We start from the raw sequence: 20,153 nt of genomic DNA on the forward strand, positions 1-20,153 counted from the left end.
TTATTCTGTTCATCCACTTAATCAATAAGCACCAGACACACTTATAAAAACATTGTGCAAGCCCTTAGTAGCAACTAGATACACGGAGATTAATCTCATACTATCAAAGCAGTGAAAGCTAACTGCCTTTAAAAGTTGGGTTTTTCTGCCTTTAGAGTACCAATAAAGTATTAAACTAAGAAAATGAGTAATATTTTAAAAATAAATAAGCATGGTTTTGGTGATATATATGAATTTATTTTGTGGTGTATGTGACAGGGACACAAGGCAGAGAAATTCTGGCCAGAAGAGTGTGGGTCCCAAACAAGGTCCCCATCCTCAAGCTGAAAAGCCTGATACCACAGCCCAAAGTGAAAACTTACATTCCTGTTTTCCTGCTTGAATGTTGCCTTTTCCAAAACTATTCATGGCCCGTCCTGACCTCCAGCCCGTGCCCACAAAAACCCCAGGTTCTGCCAGGAGAGATAGGAGAAACAGCTGGACATTGGCGACTATGGTTGGATGTTGGAAAGAAGTGGCTTGACTTCACAGGGATAGCTTGATGGTGTACCTTCAGAGAGCAGTGGACTTCAGGGGAAGGTTACCTTCCAGCCCTGTCTTTTTTTTTAGCCAAGCTTCCCACTGAGAGATGCTTTCATTGGCAATAAAATCCCTTATGTTTACCATCCTCAATTCATTCATGCAACCTCATTTCTCCTGGACTCTGAACAAGAACTCAGGTGCCATAAGTGTGGGTGCAAAATGCTATCACACACCCTCCACTGAGCTGCAAACACTTAAGCCATCTATAGATGGCAAAGCTAAAACCACACTGTAGCACTTCCTTTGGGGCTTCAGGGGTCACAGGCTAGATGCTTCTGTGAGGCCAGTATGGATTTTGCTATTACTGACTCCCAAAAACCCTGGCCTTGGTTCCTGCACCTATGCTCACTGTCCTGTAATGGGTGGAGCAGGGAGTGAGTGGAGTTCACCCCTGCTGATGCCCATGTAGTCCAGTTTCTGCCAACAAAGTGGTCAGGGAAATACCTTGCTTCACATGTGTATCTATGTTTATTAAGATTCACCTCTAAAACATTATGCCACTGTTGTTGACTTATTATCTCACTTATTAGTAACTCTATTTTATTTCTTAATTTAAATTTGTCATTTTGAATTTTTTGGATACATAGTAGATATGCCTTTATAGGGTACATGAGATGTTTTGATATAGGTATGCAATACTTAATAATCACATTCTGAAGAATAAGGTATTCATACCCTCAAGCACTTATCCTTTGTGTTACAAATAATCTAGTTACAGCCTTGCAGGTATTTTAAAATGTGTAATTAAATTATTATTGACTCTAGTCCCCTCGTTGTGCTATCAAATAGTATTATTCATTCTGACTTTTAAAAAGTATATGAACTACATTTTCTTTATCTATTGCTTACAGTTAGTTTGCTTCCAAATCCTGACTATTGTAAACAGCTACAGCAAATATAGAAATGCAGATATGTTTTGGATATACTAATTTCTTTTCTTTTGGGCATATGCTCAGCTGTGAGATTACTGGATCATGTGGTAATTCTTTAGTTTTTTTCCCCAGGAACCTCCAAACTGTTCTCCATGGTGGTTGTACTAATTTACATTTCCACCAACAGTGTATGAGGGTCCCCTTTTCCCCACATCCTTGCCAGCATTCTTTATTGCCTCTCCTTGGAATATGAGCTATTTTGACTGGGGTGAAATGATATCTTATTGTAATTTTGATTTGCAGTTCTCTGATGATTAATGATGTTGAGCGCCTTTCCATATGCTTGTTTGCCATTTGTATGTCTTCTTTTGAGAAATGTCTATTCAAATCTTTTGCCCACATTTTTTACAGGATTATTAGATTTTTCTTATATAATTGTTTGAGCTCCTTATTTATTCTTGCTATTAATCCCTTGTCAGATGGGTAATTTGCAAATGTTTTCTCTCCTTCTGTGGGTTGTCTCTTCACTTGGCAAATTCTTTTCCTTGCTGTGAAGAAGTTTTTTAATCTGATGTTATCTCATTTTTCTAATTTTGTTTTGATTGCCTGTGCTTGTGGACTATTACTCAAAAAAATTTTTGCCAGGACCAATGTCCTGGAGCATTTCTCCAATATTTTCCTGTAGTAGTTTCATAGGTTGAGGTCTTGCTTAGATTTAAGTCTTTAATCGATTTTAGTTTGATTTTTGTATATGGTTAGATATAGGAGTCTAGTTTTATTCTTCTGCATGGGGATATCCAGTTTTCCCAACACCATTTCTTGAAGAGACTATCATTTCTCCATTGGATGTTATTGGCATCTTTGTTGAAAATGAGTTTGTCTTAGGTGTGTGAATTTGTTTCTGGGTTCTCTGTTTTGTTCCATTGGTCCATGTGTCAGTTTTTATGCCAGTACCATGCTATTTTCATTACTAAAGCTCTGTAGTTTGCTTTGAGAAGACAGGTAATATGATTCCTCCAGTTCTGATCTTTTTTGTTAGGATAGTTTTGGATATTCTGGGTCTTTTGTGGCTCCACAAAATTTGGAGGTTCTTTTTTTTTCTATTTCTGTCAAGAATATCATTAGTATTTTGATAAGAATTGCATTGAATATGTAGATTGCTTTGGGTATTATGGACATTTTAACAATACTTATACTTCTAATCCATGAAGATGGAATATCTTTCCATTTTTAGTATCCACGTTAATTTATTTCATCAGTGTTTTATAATGTTCATAATTGAGAACATTCATAACTTCTTTGGTTTTGTTAATTCATAGGTATTTAATTTTATTTGTGGCTATTGAAAATGGGATTACTTTTTAAGGTTTTTGTTTTTGTTTTTCAGATTTTTCACTGTTGGCATACAGAAATTCTCCTGATTTTTGTATATAGATTTTGTTTTGCAACTTTATGTATTGTTTTTTCAGTTTTACTACTTTTTCTATGGATTCTTTAGGTTTTTTCAAATATTAGATAGTATCATCTGTGTGTCCATTTTCTGATTTGAGTTTACCATAAGAGTTGTGAATACTATTTTATAATCCACTATTTTAAGCTGGTAACAATTTAACACTGTATGCATAAACAAACAAGTACAAAAAAACCTAATGAAAGCTCTATGCCTTAATTTTGTCCCCACGCTTTGTAACTTTCGTTGTTCCTGTTTCTATCTTATTGCTCTATGTTTGAGAAGTTTTGTAGTTATTTTTATTGGATAATTGTTTAGTCTTTCTACATAGAATAAGAATAGTTTACACACAAGCCACAGTGCTACAGTAGTCGGTGTTTTTCTATGTACTTACTATTACCAGTGAGTTTTGTACCTCCATGTGATTACATATTGTTCATTAATGTCTCTCCCTTTCTGTTTGAAGTACTTCCTCTAGCCTTTCTTATAGGACAGGTCTGCTGTTGATGAAATCCCTTTTATAAAAAACAAAGAGACCAATAATTTTCTGTGCTTATTTTAATATCTCATATTGACATTAAATTTATATTTTAATTAGGAAACATAATATTGAAAATGTTATGTTTGAAAATTTAATTCCCTTAAAAAAGATACCTTTTCATGAGTGGTAATGAAAATACACCTGACTAAAAGCAGAGCACTGATAACTTTTAGGGTGAAAAAAATCTTAAATTTTTTAAGGAAAGAAAGAAATTGAAGCAGGACATTGTTTTAATATGCATCTAATTAATTGTAGAACTTTATATTGTAAAATTTAATTAAGCACATTCTAGCCATTTGGGTTTCGAAATGTAGGTAAAATAGTTAAAAACGTGAGGAATCGACATTATCATTCTGGCATTCTTGTGTCAGCTACATAATGGCTTTCTTAGTAGGTGTGTAAGAAAGCTCCTGATATTTTTGCCTCGATCAAAGGGAAAATAAACATTCCATAAAGGGTAAATCTATTAATTAGAGACCCACACAACTTTCTTTCTTGCTAGCGTAGTCGTTAAATTGATTTTTCCAGTCCATCATGTAATTGCTCCAGCGATGGAATCCTGCTTTCCACTCCCGTTCTGCTTCATCAATATTTCCTGTAAAACATGGAATAAGTTGTATTAATCTAAATTTTAATCTGTTTCATTAATTAAAAAATAATTTCAAATACAAAAGCTACTTCCTCCAACTACACTGCACAGCAATATTTTCTTTCTTCATTTATTCTTTATGATTTATGTTTAGCTCTCTCTCTGCCTGAAAAGAGATTTTAATACAATCTCTACAGATTATGTGAAAATGCAAATAATGGATATAAAATTTATATAAAGTGTAACATATATAAAATGGAAAATGAGTTTATATATTGTATTATGTGTAATTACATCTATTTTCTTTAGTTTTCAAGAAGATATGTAGATATTATGTTCTTGACCCAATTTAAAATAACACAAATTTCATTTAATGGTCTCATTTACATATATAGTCATATAACAGATAATTATTTCAGATGAAAATTATATATCAATACAGTCATTCTTCGTATTTGTGGAGATTTGGTTCTAGGACCTCTCAAGGATACGAAAATCCTCAGACACTCAAATCCCTTATATAAAATGGTATAACATTTTCATATAAGCTATGCACATCTCTATATAATTTATACCTAATATAATGAAAGTGCTATGTATATGTTTATCATATTATATTGTTTGGGGAATAATGGCAAGAAAAAATGGTCTGTATATGTTTAGTGTGGAGGCATTTATTTATCACATATTTTTGATTGATGGTTGATTGAATCTATGGATGTGTAACCCCTAAATACAAAGGGCACAATGTATTTATTCATGAATAAGGATAACTTTGTAATTGTCATTCCACATAGATTTTGCCTTTATTATAATGCATTATTTTATTTTATTCATTTATTTATTTTTGAGACAGAATTTCACTCTTGTCGCCCAGGATGGAGTGGAATGGCGCTATCTCATCTCACTGCAACCTCTGCCTCCTGCGTTCAAGCAATTCTCCCGCCTCAGACTCCCAGATAGCTGGGATTACAGGCATGCACCACCATGCTCAGCTAATTTTTGTATTTTTGGTAGAGATGGTGCTTCACCATGTTGGTTAGCCAGGCTGATCTTGAACTCTTGTCCTCACATGATCCGCCCACTTCAGCCTCCCAAAGTGCTGGGATTATAGGCCTAAGCCACCATCCCCAGCCAATACATTAAAAAACAAACAAACAAACCAAAAACCTCTTGAATATAGTAAAAGCTTATACATTTATAAATCAATAACCAGAACATGTCAGTTTCCCATTCAACATTACTAAATGGTTCTACTTAGGATATAATTTAAATTCCTTAGCGTGATGCACAAGACAGTTCATCTCTGGTTCTTGCTTATCTGACTTCTCTCCACTTTGCCTTCACGTTAAGATTCAGTGCAGCTATCGTCTCTTCTTAAAAGTTTTCCATGATCCTGGGCCCTGACTCGACTTCACTGTGAGTAAGCAGACCCTGTCATTTTCATCTGTACAACTCTAGCTACTAGGGTATTTCCTGTCTCACAGTAGCAGAGTATAGGCTCTGTAAATCTTATCAAATTAGTTGACAAAAATATTTCTAAAAGATAAATTATATTTCTATTAAGTATATAGTTATATATCTAACGAGATGTCCCGAAAAACATTCAGAAACTAGTTAACTGTCAACTACATAGGAAAAGTAACCCATTCAAAACCACCACAGATGTCTATTTAGAAATTATTTTTCTCTTTCCATTTTTTATATTTTCATGGGTAGTTGATATTAGGAATATTTCACATTTATTTTCATTAATAAACATTTTGCAATCCAGTTACCCTCCACATCAGCAAAATACTTATGCTGTCTTTAACAAAAATGTTAAGTGATGTTTGGAAAGAGCATTATACCAGCATTACTCATACTCATTGTAATTTTAACAATATGTTAATCTCATACTGTGGATGCAAGTACATTTTTCACTCAGTAAAAAAAGGAACTGTTTGAAATTTCTGCAAGGGAAATGACCTTCAATAAAATTCAACATCCCTATATGTTAAGAACTCCCAATAAACTAGGTATTGATGGAACATATCTAAAAACAGTAAGAGCTACTTGTGACAAACCCATAGCCATATGATATTGAATGAGCAAAAGCTGGAAGCATTCCTTTTGAAAACCAGAACAAAACAAAGATGCCCTCTCTCACCACTCCTATTTAACATAGTATTGGAAGTTCTGGCCAGGGCAATCAGACAAGAGAAGGAAAGAGTATTCAAATGAAAAGAAAGGAAGTGAGATTGTCTCTGTTTGTAGAGGACATGATTCTATATTTAGAAAACTCCATATCTCAGCTCAAAACTCCTTAAGCTGAAAAGCAACTTCAGCAAAATCTTAGGATACAAAATCAATGTGCAGAAATCACAAGCATCCCTATACACCAACAATAGACAAGCAGAGAGCCAAATCATGAATAATCTCCCATTCACAATTGCTACAAAGAGAATGAAATACCTATAAATACAGCTAACAGGAGATGTGAAAGACCTCTTCAAGGAGAACTACAAACTATTGCTGAAAGAACTAAGAGGACACAAACAAATGGAAAACATTCTATCCTCATGGATAGGAAGAATCAATGTCATGAAAATCGCCATACTGCCCAAATTAATTTATAGATTCAATGCTATTCCCATCAAACTACCATTGACTTTCTTCAGAGAATTAGAAAAAACTACTTAAAATTTAATATGGTACCAAAAAAGAGTCTGTATAGCCAAGACAATCTTAAGCAAAAAGAACAAAGCTGGAAGTATCACACGACCTGACTTCAAAACATACTACAAGCCTACTGTAACCAAAACAGCATGATATTAGTGTTACAAGAAACATATAGAACAATGACACAGAACAGAGACCTCAGAAATACCACCACATATCTACAACTGTCTGATCTTCAACAAACCTAAAAAAACAAGCAATAGGAAAAGGATTCCTCTCTAATAAATGGCTAGGAAAACTGGTTAGCCATACACAGAAAACTGAAACTGGAACCCTTCCTTACACTTTATGCAAAAATTAACTAAAGATGGATTAAAGAGTTGATGATTAAACCTTGACATAAAAATCCTAGACAAAAACCTAGGTAATACCATTTAGGACACAGGCATAAGCAAAGACTTCATGACAAAAATTCCAAAAGAAGAGGTCCTTTACATTCCTTGTTAGTTGTATTCCTAGGTATTTTATTCTCTTTGTAGGAATGTAAAGGACCTCTTCAAGGAGAACTACAAATCACTGCTCAATGAAATAAGAGAGGACACAAACAGATGGAGAAACATTCCATGTTCATGGTTAGGAAGAATTAATATCGTGAAAATGGCCATACTGCCCAAAGTAATATACAGATTCAATGCTATCCCCATCAAGCTACCAATGACCTTCTTCACAGAACTGGAAAAAACCACCTTAAACTTCATATGGAACCAAAAGAGAGCCCGCATAGCCAAGTCAATTCTAAGCAAAAAGAACAAAGCGGGAGGCATCACACTACCAGACATCAAACTCTACTACAAGGCTACAGTAATCAAAACAGCATGGTACTGGTACCAAAACAGAGATATAGACCAATGGAACAGAACAGAGGCGTCGGAGGCAACACAACATATCTACAACCACCCGATCTTTGACAAACCTGATAAAAACAAGCAATGGGGAAAGGATTCCCTGTTCAATAAGTGGTGTTGGGAAAACTGGCTAGCCATATGCAGAAAGCAGAAACTGGACCCCTTCCTGACACCTTACACTAAAATTGACTCCAGATGGATTAAAGACTTAAACATAAGACCTAACACCATAAAATCACTAGAAGGAAACCTAGGCAAAACCATTCAGGACATAGGCGTAGGCAAGGACTTCATGACCAAAACACCAAAAGCATTGGCAACAAAAGCCAAAATAGACAAATGGGACCTAATCAAACTCCACAGCTTCTGCACAGCAAAAGAAACAGTCAATAGAGTGAATCGGCAACCAACAGAATGGGAAAAAATTTTTGCAGCCTACCCATCTGACAAAGGGCTGATATCCAGAATTTACAACGAGCTAAAAAAGATTTACAAGAAAAAAACAAACAAGCCCATTCAAAAGTGGGCGAAGGATATGAACAGATACTTTACAAAAGAAGACATACATGAGGCCAACAAGCATATGAAAAAATGCTCATCATCACTGGCCATTAGAGAAATGCAAATCAAAACTACATTGAGATACCATCTCACACCAGTTAGAATGGCAATCATTAAAAAATCTGGAGACAACAGATGCTGGAGAGGATGTGGAGAAATAGGAACACTTTTACACTGTTGTTGGGAGTGTAAATTAGTTCAACCATTGTGGAAAACAGTGTGGCGATTCCTCAAGGACCTAGAAATAGAAATTCCATTTGACCCAGCAATCCCATTACTGGGCATATATCCAAAGGATTATAAATCGTTCTACTATAAGGACACATGCACACGAATGTTCATAGCAGCACAGTTTACAATAGCAAAGACCTGGAACCAACCCAAATGCCCATCGATGATAGACTGGACAGGAAAAATGTGGCACATATACACCATGGAATATTATGCAGCCATTAAAAACGAGGAGTTCGCGTCCTTTGTAGGGACATGGATGAACCTGGAAACCATCATTCTCAGCAAACTGACACAAGAACACAAAATCAAACACCACATGTTCTCACTCATAGGCGGGTGTTGAACAAGGAGAACACATGGACACAGGGAGGGGAGCACTATACATGGGGGTCTGTTGTGGGGGAGTGGGGGGGACAGCGGGGGGGTGGGGAATTGGGGAGGGATAGCATGGGGAGAAATGCCAGATATGGGTGAAGGGGAGGAAGGCAGCAAATCACACTGCCACGTATGCACCTATGCAACAACCTTGCATGTTTTTCACATGTACCCCAAAACCTAAAATGCAATAAAAAAAAAAAAAAAGAAAGAAATTGGAGCTAAAGCCAAAATTGGCAAACAGAATCTAATTAAACTAAAGAATTTTCACACAGCAAAAGAAACTATCATCAGAGTGAACAAGCAACCTACAGAATGGAAAATAATTTTTTGCAATCTATCCGTCTGACAAGGGTCTAATATCCAGAATCCATAAGAAATTTAAACAAATTTACATGAAAAAAGCTAACACCACCATCAAAAAGTCAGCAAGTAATATGAACAGACACATCTCAATAGAACACATTTATGTGGCCAACAAACATATGAAAAAAAGCTCAACATGGCTGCTTATTAGAGATGCAAATCAAAACCACAAGGAGATACCATCTCACACCAGTCACAATGGCAATTATTGTACCATCAAGAAACAATAGATGCTGGTGAGGCTGTGGAGAAATAGGAATGCTTTTACACTACTGGTGGGAATGTAAATTAGTTCAACCATTGTGGTGATTCCTCAAGGATCTAGAATCAGTAATACCATTTGAACCACCAATTCCATTGCAGGGTATATACCCGAAGGAATATAAATTATCCAACTATGAAGACCCATGATCATGTATGTTTATTGCACTATTTACAATAGCAAAGACATGCAACCCAAAAGCCTTTTAGTGATAGACTAGAAAAAGAAAATGTGGTACATATGTGCCATGAAATACTAGGCAGCCATGGAAAGATTTGAGATCATGTCCTTTGCAGGGGCATAGATGAAGCTGGAAGCCATCATCCTCAGCAAACTAGCACAAGAACAGAAAACCAAACATTGCATGTTCTCACTCATAACTGAGAGTTGAACAGTGAGAACACATAGACACAGGGAGAGCAACATCACACACTGGGGCCAGTCAGGAGTGGAGGGTGCGTGGAGGGAGACCATTAGGACAAAAAGTTAATGCATCTGGGGCTTAAAACCTAGATGACGCGTTGACAGGTTCAGCAAACCACCACAGCACACCTATACTTACATAACAAACCTATACATTCTGCACTTGTATTCCAGAACTTGATTAAAAAAAAAAAAGAAAATTCTGCAAAGGACCAAATGGCTCAGTATGCATAAAACAGTTAAATTCTGGCAGATTATAAATTTTTATGTGGTATAAAAATAATAATGAAGTTTTTATTTTCTAAAAATAACTGCCTAATGATTGAGTAGGAAACACACACAGAAAATGTGAATTTGTATGATATAATATGCATAAATAAATGTGACAACTCGTATTATTGACCTGAGTATTCCTTGGAAAACGGATAGTGCTTTATACTTAGGCTAGCAATTTTAGTATAAATTTTCAAAGCATAATTGGACATAAGTCTCATCAGAGGGTAGAGGCTCTATATATAAATATGAATACATTAGATATACATATTCACCTTGATACATATGACCTATTAATTTATTATTTTTATTATTCAACTTTCTATGCCCAGTATTAAATCAATAATATCATTTTTAACCAACTCTGTCATATGAGTGATTTCATTACTTTAAAATTATTACAAATGTTACCAATTCTTGTTCTGATTGTAAAACAGAGACAACTTGCTTTGTGTGTGGGTTTTGGGGAATTAGAAAAGGTGGAAATCAATCTTTTGTTTAATGCCTCACAGGGTAAAGAGAAGAGAATAGTCATGGAAGGCAAACTGTGAAATAGTAAATTTATAAACATATTGGCATAACTTTTTCAGTTCACTTCTTTGTGATCTTTGTTTTGCACGTACTGTTGCAAAAAAAAGAAGTTATTTAAAAGTCAATTTAAAAAAAAGTTATTTTCTTCCCTATGAAAATAATAATACATTTTGTTGTGTTGTCATTGTTTTTTTTCCTAGCCATAAAGAACAGTGAGCAAATTTTCACCAGAGCTGTCTATTTAATAACGTCTAAGGAATTAGAAAATATTTGTTCATTTAGACTGCCATAACAAAATATTGTACACTGGATAGCTGATATACAACAGAAATTTATTTTTGACAGTTGAGGAGACTTTCCAGCAGATTAGACTTCTAAGATCAAGCAACAGCAGGTTGTGTCTGATGAGGACCTGCTTTCTGGTTCACAGATGGCAGTCTTACTGCTATGTTCTCACATGGAGGACTGGGGGAGTTCTCTCAGGAGGTCTTCTACTTCTTCTTCTTCTTTTAATAGCACTAATGCCATTTGTAGGGGCTCTGTCCTAATGAACTCATCATCTCCCCAAGGATTTGGCTTCTAATACCAGTTCTTTAGGGGTTAAGATTTCAACATAAGAATTTTAAGGGGGCACAAACATTTATTCAGATGATAGCAGGAAAGAATGCAAAGGTGAATTAACCCATAATTGCTAGTGGAGGTGAAGTTAGAAGAGATTATACTGATATTTAATTATGTTTGGCATCATAATGAAGAAACAACAACGTTCATATATTTGAGTGTTCACTGAAAATCTCTTCTGTCTCCATCACATGATTATTTTTCTGTTTGTTGATCAGTCATTAAAATTATCATGGAATGAATATTGCTTTATGCAATAAATGTCACTCATTAGTTGATCTGTTGTAATTGGAGTGTGGGGTAAGATCACAGAGTGAACTAGTATAAACTCTGGCTAGGCTTTCTGAAGACTTCATGTAATTTAAAGAGAAACAGTTAATTTAACTTCATTATTAAGTTAGTAAAAGTCACTTGATTATTTGTTTTGTTTTGCTTTTAATGAGAAATTGATAATTCAGGCATATTGACATTAAAACTAGTTTCATTATTTTCTCCAAATCACCTTTCCACTCTCCCATCCTTGACTGCCAGTCTTGCTAAGTGAACAGCAAATAGTAGTAAACGATTCTCAAAGTAACCAGTCCAAAGAGTATCTGGGCTCATAACTTTACAAGTGGTCTTTAGTTTTGGGAAGCACGGTTTATCCAAAGGCCAATGGAGGAACTATTGAATCTAACATCTTTTTCTTCATTGGGATACGGTGAAGGATTTTTATCTTTTAAATAAATGTACTATTCCACTTTTATTGAAAAAATATTAATATCCTTGACAATGGGTCATTTCGCTACTTCCTTTTCTTTTATTCAAATAGGCATGATATTGTGATATTGTACAGTTATATCCTTGTAGAAATCTGAATTTTATAACATTTGAAATAAATATTATAAATTTTATTTCTTCCAGGTGCATGCAATAACAGTATAGCCATGTGCTGAAGTATGGTCTAAAGTTAACTGCTAGAGTTTATGTGCTTAAACAAGTCTTAAGAAACTTTTTATTTGAGAACATTTATTGTTCAAATGTAAACTACTGCTGAAGTGGTCCTTATAAAGCTTATTGGGTTTCCCATCTTGAGTAAGGTAAACATTTCTCCTTTTAAGAAAGCCAGCTAGTACTTATTCTTTGAAATTTTTCTTTACTTATAAAGTTACCTTTAAAAAATTTTCAAAAATTTAGCCCAGGTTATCTGAATAACCCCATTCTCAAGTCATTAAAGATTAAAATATTTGAAGTGTCACAACTTGAAAAATATAAGGTATGGCAAGAACATAGGTCCTTAATCTTTGAAATCTGTTCACACTATTTACTTATAAAACCTAAATCCTTGTTACCTCAAACTGACTTTGTTCAAAGGTAGCATTTTTATTACCAATGAATACATGTTACAATAATCATATCATGAATTTACTTTAAAATTATAAACTATATCTAATATGAAAACCAGATTATGGGGGAATTAATTGGAAAAAATGGTATAATACAAAAGCATATTTTCAGGATATATTGAACCTAACCATAAGCATGGTCCTAGACTATAGCGAGGTAGGTATTTCCATAGAAGTCAGTGATAAATGAGCTAGGAATTTGTTCAGCATTATATGGGAAATAGCAGCAGCTAGCCTAAACCTTTGGAGTTTGTTTATTTAATCTGCTTTATGGCAGGTAAGTATTTGGAAATAGAAACTTGTGAAGGGTATTTTTTTAAAATGCTGATATTCAAATTTTATTTTATTATCACATAAATTGAAATAGATCACCTGTGCTTAAACCAGAAGGGCTCAGCTTGGGTTATAATAAATAAGTCACTTAAAATAACCCAATCATTTTATCTCAAATTATAACCCTCCCATATAAAAATATTTTAAATAAAGATTAAGAAGATGTAGTGTGTGATATGGTAAATGATAGTATCTCTTTGGGTCTCTTGGCAGATTAATGAGTTACCTCATCGTTATTCACACCCGGAGGACACAAGGACAGCACTGTTATTCTGCCAAGAGAAGCAGAAGCCCATCTCTGGTTATATATTATGTCACAGAACATTTGGTAATACACAGAGCACTGGTATATCAGAAACATTTCCCAAGCAGATGGAGTACATAATTATAATTTTGGTGAGTAATGTCTGATAATCAAAAGGCATATTAAACAATCAAATACAGCTCTGGGATGCCCGTATTTGCTGAAACTCGCCCCCAACTTATCTAAATAAAAAATTGAAAACATTTACTGTATTATGATATCTAACACACAGCCTGAAAATTACAGTGTCATGATGAACAGAATAGCAAACTCTGTAGGGCCTGCAGTATGTCTGATGGCTGAAAATCAATTACTTTTAGAAAGAATATTTATGGAACCAAATGGATTATAAACAGCTGGGCATTTAAAAGCCAGACAGGGAGTTGGACATATGTCGTTTTAGTCGAAGAAGATCAAACTAAGGTGACACATGTTTGATCACTCAAGTGGATTACAATATTTTCTTAATAATGAATATCAAGATACTATAATAATCTGAACAAATTTTCATAATATTTCCTTACATATTTCTCACGAATCGCTTCCTGAAGACTGGTTAGCTAAATAACTATTTGTTTATAATATTATGTAATATTACATGATATTATGTGATATGTGTGTGTGTGCTTAGATAAAAATTTACAAGTTCAGAATATGTAGAAATATTTAGGCCAGGTGTAGTGACTCACACCTGTAACTCCAGCACTTTGGGAGGCCGAGGTGGGTGGATCACGAGGTCAGGAGTTCGAGACCAACCTGACAAACACGGTGAAACCCTGTCTCTAATAAAAATACAAAAATTAGCCAGGCATGGTGTCATGTGCCTGTAATCTGAGCTACTCGGGAGGCTAAGGCAGGAGAATGGCTTGAACCTGGGAGGCGGAGGTTGTAGTGAGCTGAGATCATGCCACAGCACTCTAGCCTGGGTGACACAGCAAGACTCTGTCTTGGGGGTGGGTGGTGGGGAAAGAAATAGCAAGATCTAATTTACATTGTTTAAAAGATCATCTGTCTGTAGTGATGGGAATAAACTACAGAGGGTTCAAGGAGACCAATTAGGAGGCTACTAAAATAATTTAGGTGAAGGGTGATGGTTGCCTGAACTAGAGAAGTAGTGGCAGAAATTGAATGAATTAGGCAGATCTTACATATATTTTGTAGGTAGAGCCCTTACTAGTCCAATACATTATTTATAAAGAGGAAAGGAACAGGCAAGGTTGACTTCAAAGATTCTGGCCTGAGAAACTGGAGGAATGAAGTAGGTGACATTGCTGAGACAGGAAAGACTGCAAGAAGAGCATGTTTGGAATGCAGTATCAAGAGTTCATGACCAGGCGTGGTGGCTCACCCCTATAATCCTAGAACTTTGGGAGGCCAAGGCGGTTGGATCACCTGGGGTCAGGAGTTTGAGACCAGCATGGGCAACATGGTGAATCCCTGTCTTTACTAAAAATACAAAAATTAGCTGGGCGTGGTGGTGGAAGCCTGTAATCCCAGATGCTAGGGAGGCTGAGGCAAGAGAATCACTTAAGCCCGGGAGGTGGACATTGCAGTGAGCTGAGATCATGCCACTGCACACCAAGGTGGGTGACAGAGTGAGACTTCATCTCAAAAATATATACATATATATATATATATATATATATACACTGGATTGTGTTTATAAATATGTAAATTTTGGAGGTTTTTCCTCCCTTGAACAATAAACTCGTTTTTACCAATTTTTACATACTTATTTTTTAGTTCTATACATTATGATTATTTGATACATTTATTTGTCCATTAATTAATTCCACAAAGATTGTCTGAATAACAAGTAGGGCTCTATTGTAGCTTCCTGTTTCTATTTTATATTCTCACAGGGTGAAATTTATATTTTGGTTTTCCTTATTTAACTACTGAAGTACTGTTCATATAGTAAGAGTACACAACATATCTAAACTTGATGGGAAAGTTTTAAAAATAATGTATTCATTAAATCAACTTATTTTAAAGTCAAAGATACATAGAGTAACTCCATCACCATGAAGAGCGATAGTCTTCTTCATCCCTCTTTTACATAACCCACCATTTATCAAATAACCAAATGCTAAAAGCACACATACCTGTCATTTCCAAGACTTTTGGAAAAAATAATGTCCAGAATCGGCATTGTTGAGCACGTAGTTTAGTGAATATTCTTGGTGACTCTGTATTCAAGGTTAGATATTTTTGTTCAGTGCTTTTGAAGACAGGCCATTTTGTGCTATTGTTCTGAGTCCCATTTGGATTTCTAAATAATAAAATAGAGACATCATAGTAAAATTGAAATCTTTGTTAGATTAAAAAGAATATGTTCTCTAAAACTGTTCACAAGAGCTTTAAAGAGTTTAAGACAGAAAAACATTTTTGAATATATATTGATGATGTGAGATGTAAGTGAACTGGGCTTAGTGGTTTTAGTACTATGTTATTTGAAATTGTAGGCACTAAAATTTAAAGTTGAATTTTTAAAATGGATTTCTGCTTAACATATTGGAATAAGAAATATTTTTATTTCAATAAACTATATCTTCATTCACACTTCAACATGCTCAAAGCACAGTGTTACTTTTTTTCATTCTCTTCCCTTCTCCTAGGCCCAATCATTTCATAATAAGGAATCATATCACCTACTCATCTTTTGCATCTATTTTATCCTATATCTTCTTATCAATACTGTCTGAGTTTACAGGAAACTGCTTTCAATTTCACTTTTAAGTTCATTTAACATCTCATAAATCTGTTTAATAATTAAAAAGCTTTCAATAATTCTTTAGTGGTTTTATACTAAAGTTAATGAATATGGTACCACCCATATTTCCAAGTTTATTTTCAGAAATCCCCTTTATAAACCCAGCCAATAGGAATTAGGTAGAGTTCCCCAGTAATTCCCTGCTTTTTTTCATTTTCTCTCTACGCTCTAGCTGTTACTTCTGCTTAGAATTCTTTTGTTTTTCATTTTTTATGTGTCTAAACTCATTCAAAACTTTCATACTATCTTTTTTGATATTTCCCATGTTTATAATTGTGATCTTTAAATGAATAACTGTTGAGTCTATGTTTTAGATATCTACAGTGTTGAGCTCATTTATACTTTCATAGCACTCAATAATATATTAATGCCAAGGTCACACAACCAGAAACTCAGGGTTTTTTTTAAGTGACTCTACAGAGTCACTAATACATTATAGATTTCCTTATATCTTTATGTTATTAGTATGACTTACACACTAATCTAGGCTCCAAAAATATAAATATGGGACACAAAGTTGTCCTCGGGGAATTTAAAAGCAAAAAAAAAAAAAAAAACCCAGGAAAACAAAGAACCTACAACATAAGATAGCATAAGCCAAGTTTAAATAAGGAAATGAACTAGAAAGGATAGCTGGGAACGCTAGAAAAAGAAGGTAGCATTAACATAGACATTAAAGATTAATCTACTTCTTTGTTCAAATAGTGATGAAAAAAACGAGTTCTGTTGAATTCTAGGATAGAAGGAGAAACCACTGAATTTATGGATTTAAGATATTAGTGTTGTCACATTAAGGGCTAACAGCCTAGGAAAACTGTTTAGACTGAAACTTGCAGGCATTTACTACTCTTGAGAAACTTTTGACTAAATGGCTGGTGTGAGCAAAATGTTTTAGAAATATTGATCTGAAGGTGGTATTTAGAATAATCAAGAAACTACAAAGTTTTTCAGCCTTTTCTAGCATAAATAAAAGATTAAAGTGACAAAGATAAGTAATTCATTCATTGGTCTTATTCTACCTTAAGCAAAATCATATAAGGAAAACTTTTCTAAAAGTTCAACACACAAAATCTTTCATCATTCAGATACTTCTGTAGATTATTAATAGACAGAAATTTTGTAGTAGTATGAGCAGATGTAAGTTTATTTGGCCAAAGTCTCTAAGTCCAGTAGAGTTTGAAAGGAGAAGTAGACATTTGTCCAGTATGACTTTCAAGAGGCAGATTTTTGCCATCAAAAACTTAAATTGAATATGCACTATAAATTCATATTTTATCATAGATGCAGACATGCTCAAACATGAATTCAGGAGCTTTATAGACAAATAGTTTCTTGATGTACTAGTTTATTTTATGGAGGAACTGGATAATTTACCAAGGATTATTAATAACCACAGCCATTCAAGCTAAACCAATATCATAGCAGAATTGAAACCTACTGCTTTAGGGTATTATTTGAGAGAGGTCAAGAAGAAGATGTCTCCAGATCACAGATGGCACACTTGTCTAGGTAAATTATGTAGTCTTTTTTCTGTCTTTTAAAGCTGTAGAGACTAACAAGTACAGCTGCTGGAGGCTGGATATTAAAGCAGGAGAACCGATGATCTGATTCGGTACAGCAATTCTTATGTTCCTAAATTGCCCACTTTTCTTCTAATTCTTCTCTGATTTACTTACGGCACCATTTTAACTGCACATTCATTTCTGTCTTCTGTGAATGGCAACTTAAACAGAGCTGACTTGTACTTGAGTTCAAGAGCAAAGCAGTAATGATACTGCCAGTGTTCTTTTAACAGACTTTGTCCTATAAAATAATTCATGACATACCAAATTGTAATTTAGAGTCAATAAAATTCCTTTGCCTATAGATGTAGATACAGTTTTCAAAAGATTGAAATAGCTATTGAAGTGATGAAGTATTTTATTCTATAATTTGAAGAAATATCCAAAGACTTAAAAAATAGCAAGAGAGGCAATTCTCTTTCTGTCTGTATTAATTAAAAACTTTGTGAAATACAACATATTTCCAATATGCACAATTCCAAAACACTACATATTTTATCTTGAAATTATAAGATAAATTTAAACATCTTGACTTTGCTATTTCTCAAAGACATCTTTTGTTCTTGTCACAAAATAAAGATTTCAAAATAGTAATGAGTAAAATTTTTCATGAGGTTGTCTGTGCTGTATTTTTACTATCTGGTTCTTTTTCTACTTCGTAGTATACCAAAATGCTTTACAGATCACCAATTAGAAGTGTCTTCATATGTAGGTGTGAAAGGTTTTAAGACACAGCTAATTTAATAAAAAAAAAAAAAAATCAGAAAGTATCTTTCTTTAACATCTGTGTTATAGAAAATTACTTGTTGTCATTGATATTTGAGCATATAGTTGATAACTCATTTTATGAACAGATTAAAGAAAAAAACACTAATTGACTCACGATGCCCTGATACAAAGAAAATTAGGCATTTAGCTTCAAAAATAAAGTTTTCTTGGATTTATAGAATCCTAGTGTTGCCTACCCAAGCCTAAAATGATAATTAAAATTATCCTTAAGAATTCAGAGTCAGTTATTTCTAAGTAAGCTATAGTAATTTTTAAGAGAATATATTTTAATTAGGTTTAAAATCTAGTAAAATGAAGCTATAGTTAACAGTTGTACGTTAAAAGGCTAGATGAAATCTTTTACTGTCATAAGAGGGTTGAGGAAAATATATTGGAAAGGTTTTAAAATATTAAAATATTTATAGATTCCATTACAAGTCACATAAATGAAATTCTATTATAATAGAAGGAATAGAAGAGCTCTAAGAAGACCTATATTTAGAAAACAGATTTATTTATTCGTTCAACCGGTATTTATAAAGTGGGTCAGGTATTATTTGAATAATAAGAGATTCAACAAACACAAAATAGAAATTCCTTCATCTCACCATTTTTATTTGATAAGAAAGGCAATAAATAAGATCAATAAAGAAACGATGTAATATGTTGGATAGTACTAGGTTCTAGTGATAATAAAATGAGGAATGGGGATAAATAGAAAGAGCAGGTGAGTTAGTATCAGCATGTGTGTGGGAGAGTGGTGAGGGGGGTCCATAATGAAAAAATAGGATTTTTTTTTGTCTCTGGTTCTTGCGATGTAATCTCTAAATACTTGGAATCTTATGCAATACGTGATAGCTTATGCTAACATGGTGCCTTATGGTGAGTATCTAGTTGATTAGGCTCATGAAATGACTCAGGATTAGGATGGCCACACTGATCATCTTAGGATAGGAACTGGCCCTGCCAGAAAGATCATCCATGTGATTAGAGAGTTGAGACTTGCTGCCATGTGGTATCAGCTTGGCCTCCAGGGAGGGGACAAGGCTGAAGATTGAGTTCAACCATGCAAGCAATGATGCCTATATATAATAACAAAATCCCAATAAAAACTAAAGACACAAAGCTCAGGTGAGCTTCTTAGGTTGGCAATGTTCCATAAGTACATTGACAGAATAGATGATGTGAAGGTAATAGATCTCTGAGGACAGAGAAGTTTTGCACTTGGAACACTCTTAAGTCAAGATACTGCTCTACGTGTCTCTCTCCTTGGCTGGTTCTGATTTATACCTTTTTGCTGTAAGAAAACTGTAATTGTAATTATGGGGCTTTGCTGAGTTCTATGAATAGCTCTTGTGAGGTATGCAATCTGAGGGAGTCCACAGGGACTCTATATTTGTAAACAGCTAGTCTGAAGTGAGGGTAGCCATACAGACCCTAAACTTCTGACTGCTGCGAGAAATCTTGGACCAACTTTGCAGACTGGAAGATTAAACTCGACTTTCTGAAACTCTGGGTAAGGGAGATTTGCAATATTTAGTGGAAAATAAACTTCTAAGTGAAGACTTGAAGGAGCAGAGGGATGAGCCAAACAGTTGGTTTGAGGAAATAGTAGTTCAGCAAAAGGGATGGAAAACAAAGATCATGAGAAAAACACGTGCTTAGAGTTTTCAAAGGAAAGCAGATGGGACAGTGTGACTAGAGTGGAGGCAGCAAGAGAGGGAATAATAGGGGATGAGGTTGGAGAGGGGAAAGTGAGCTCACATTATTTAGTGCCATATA

The 20,153-nt window shown here is 34.5% G+C and overlaps 1 protein-coding gene and 1 long non-coding RNA gene across 2 annotated transcripts in view; one reads left to right on the top strand and one right to left on the bottom strand.

Annotated features, from left to right (window-relative positions):
• LOC105713607 (uncharacterized) overlaps window positions 1-20,153 on the top strand; it is a 167,211-nt gene that overhangs the window by 104,279 nt on the left and 42,779 nt on the right. Inside the window, exon 6 of the long non-coding RNA XR_001106594.2 lies at window positions 13,178-13,360. This is a non-coding gene — a long non-coding RNA (uncharacterized LOC105713607). The remainder of the gene's footprint in view (window positions 1-13,177; window positions 13,361-20,153) is intronic.
• BCHE (butyrylcholinesterase) overlaps window positions 3,445-20,153 on the bottom strand; it is a 58,411-nt gene continuing 41,702 nt past the window's right edge. The window contains exons 3-4 of the mRNA XM_012447361.3: window positions 15,374-15,540; window positions 3,445-4,040 (exon numbers count right to left, since the gene is read on the bottom strand). Coding sequence (XP_012302784.1) covers window positions 3,916-4,040; window positions 15,374-15,540 — 292 coding nt within the window. The 3' untranslated portion in view covers window positions 3,445-3,915. The remainder of the gene's footprint in view (window positions 4,041-15,373; window positions 15,541-20,153) is intronic.

This window comes from Aotus nancymaae, unplaced genomic scaffold (genome assembly GCF_030222135.1).
Source record: "Aotus nancymaae isolate 86718 unplaced genomic scaffold, 86718_ANA_hifiasm-v0.15.2.pri h1tg000019l, whole genome shotgun sequence".
NCBI lineage: Eukaryota > Metazoa > Chordata > Mammalia > Primates > Aotidae > Aotus > Aotus nancymaae.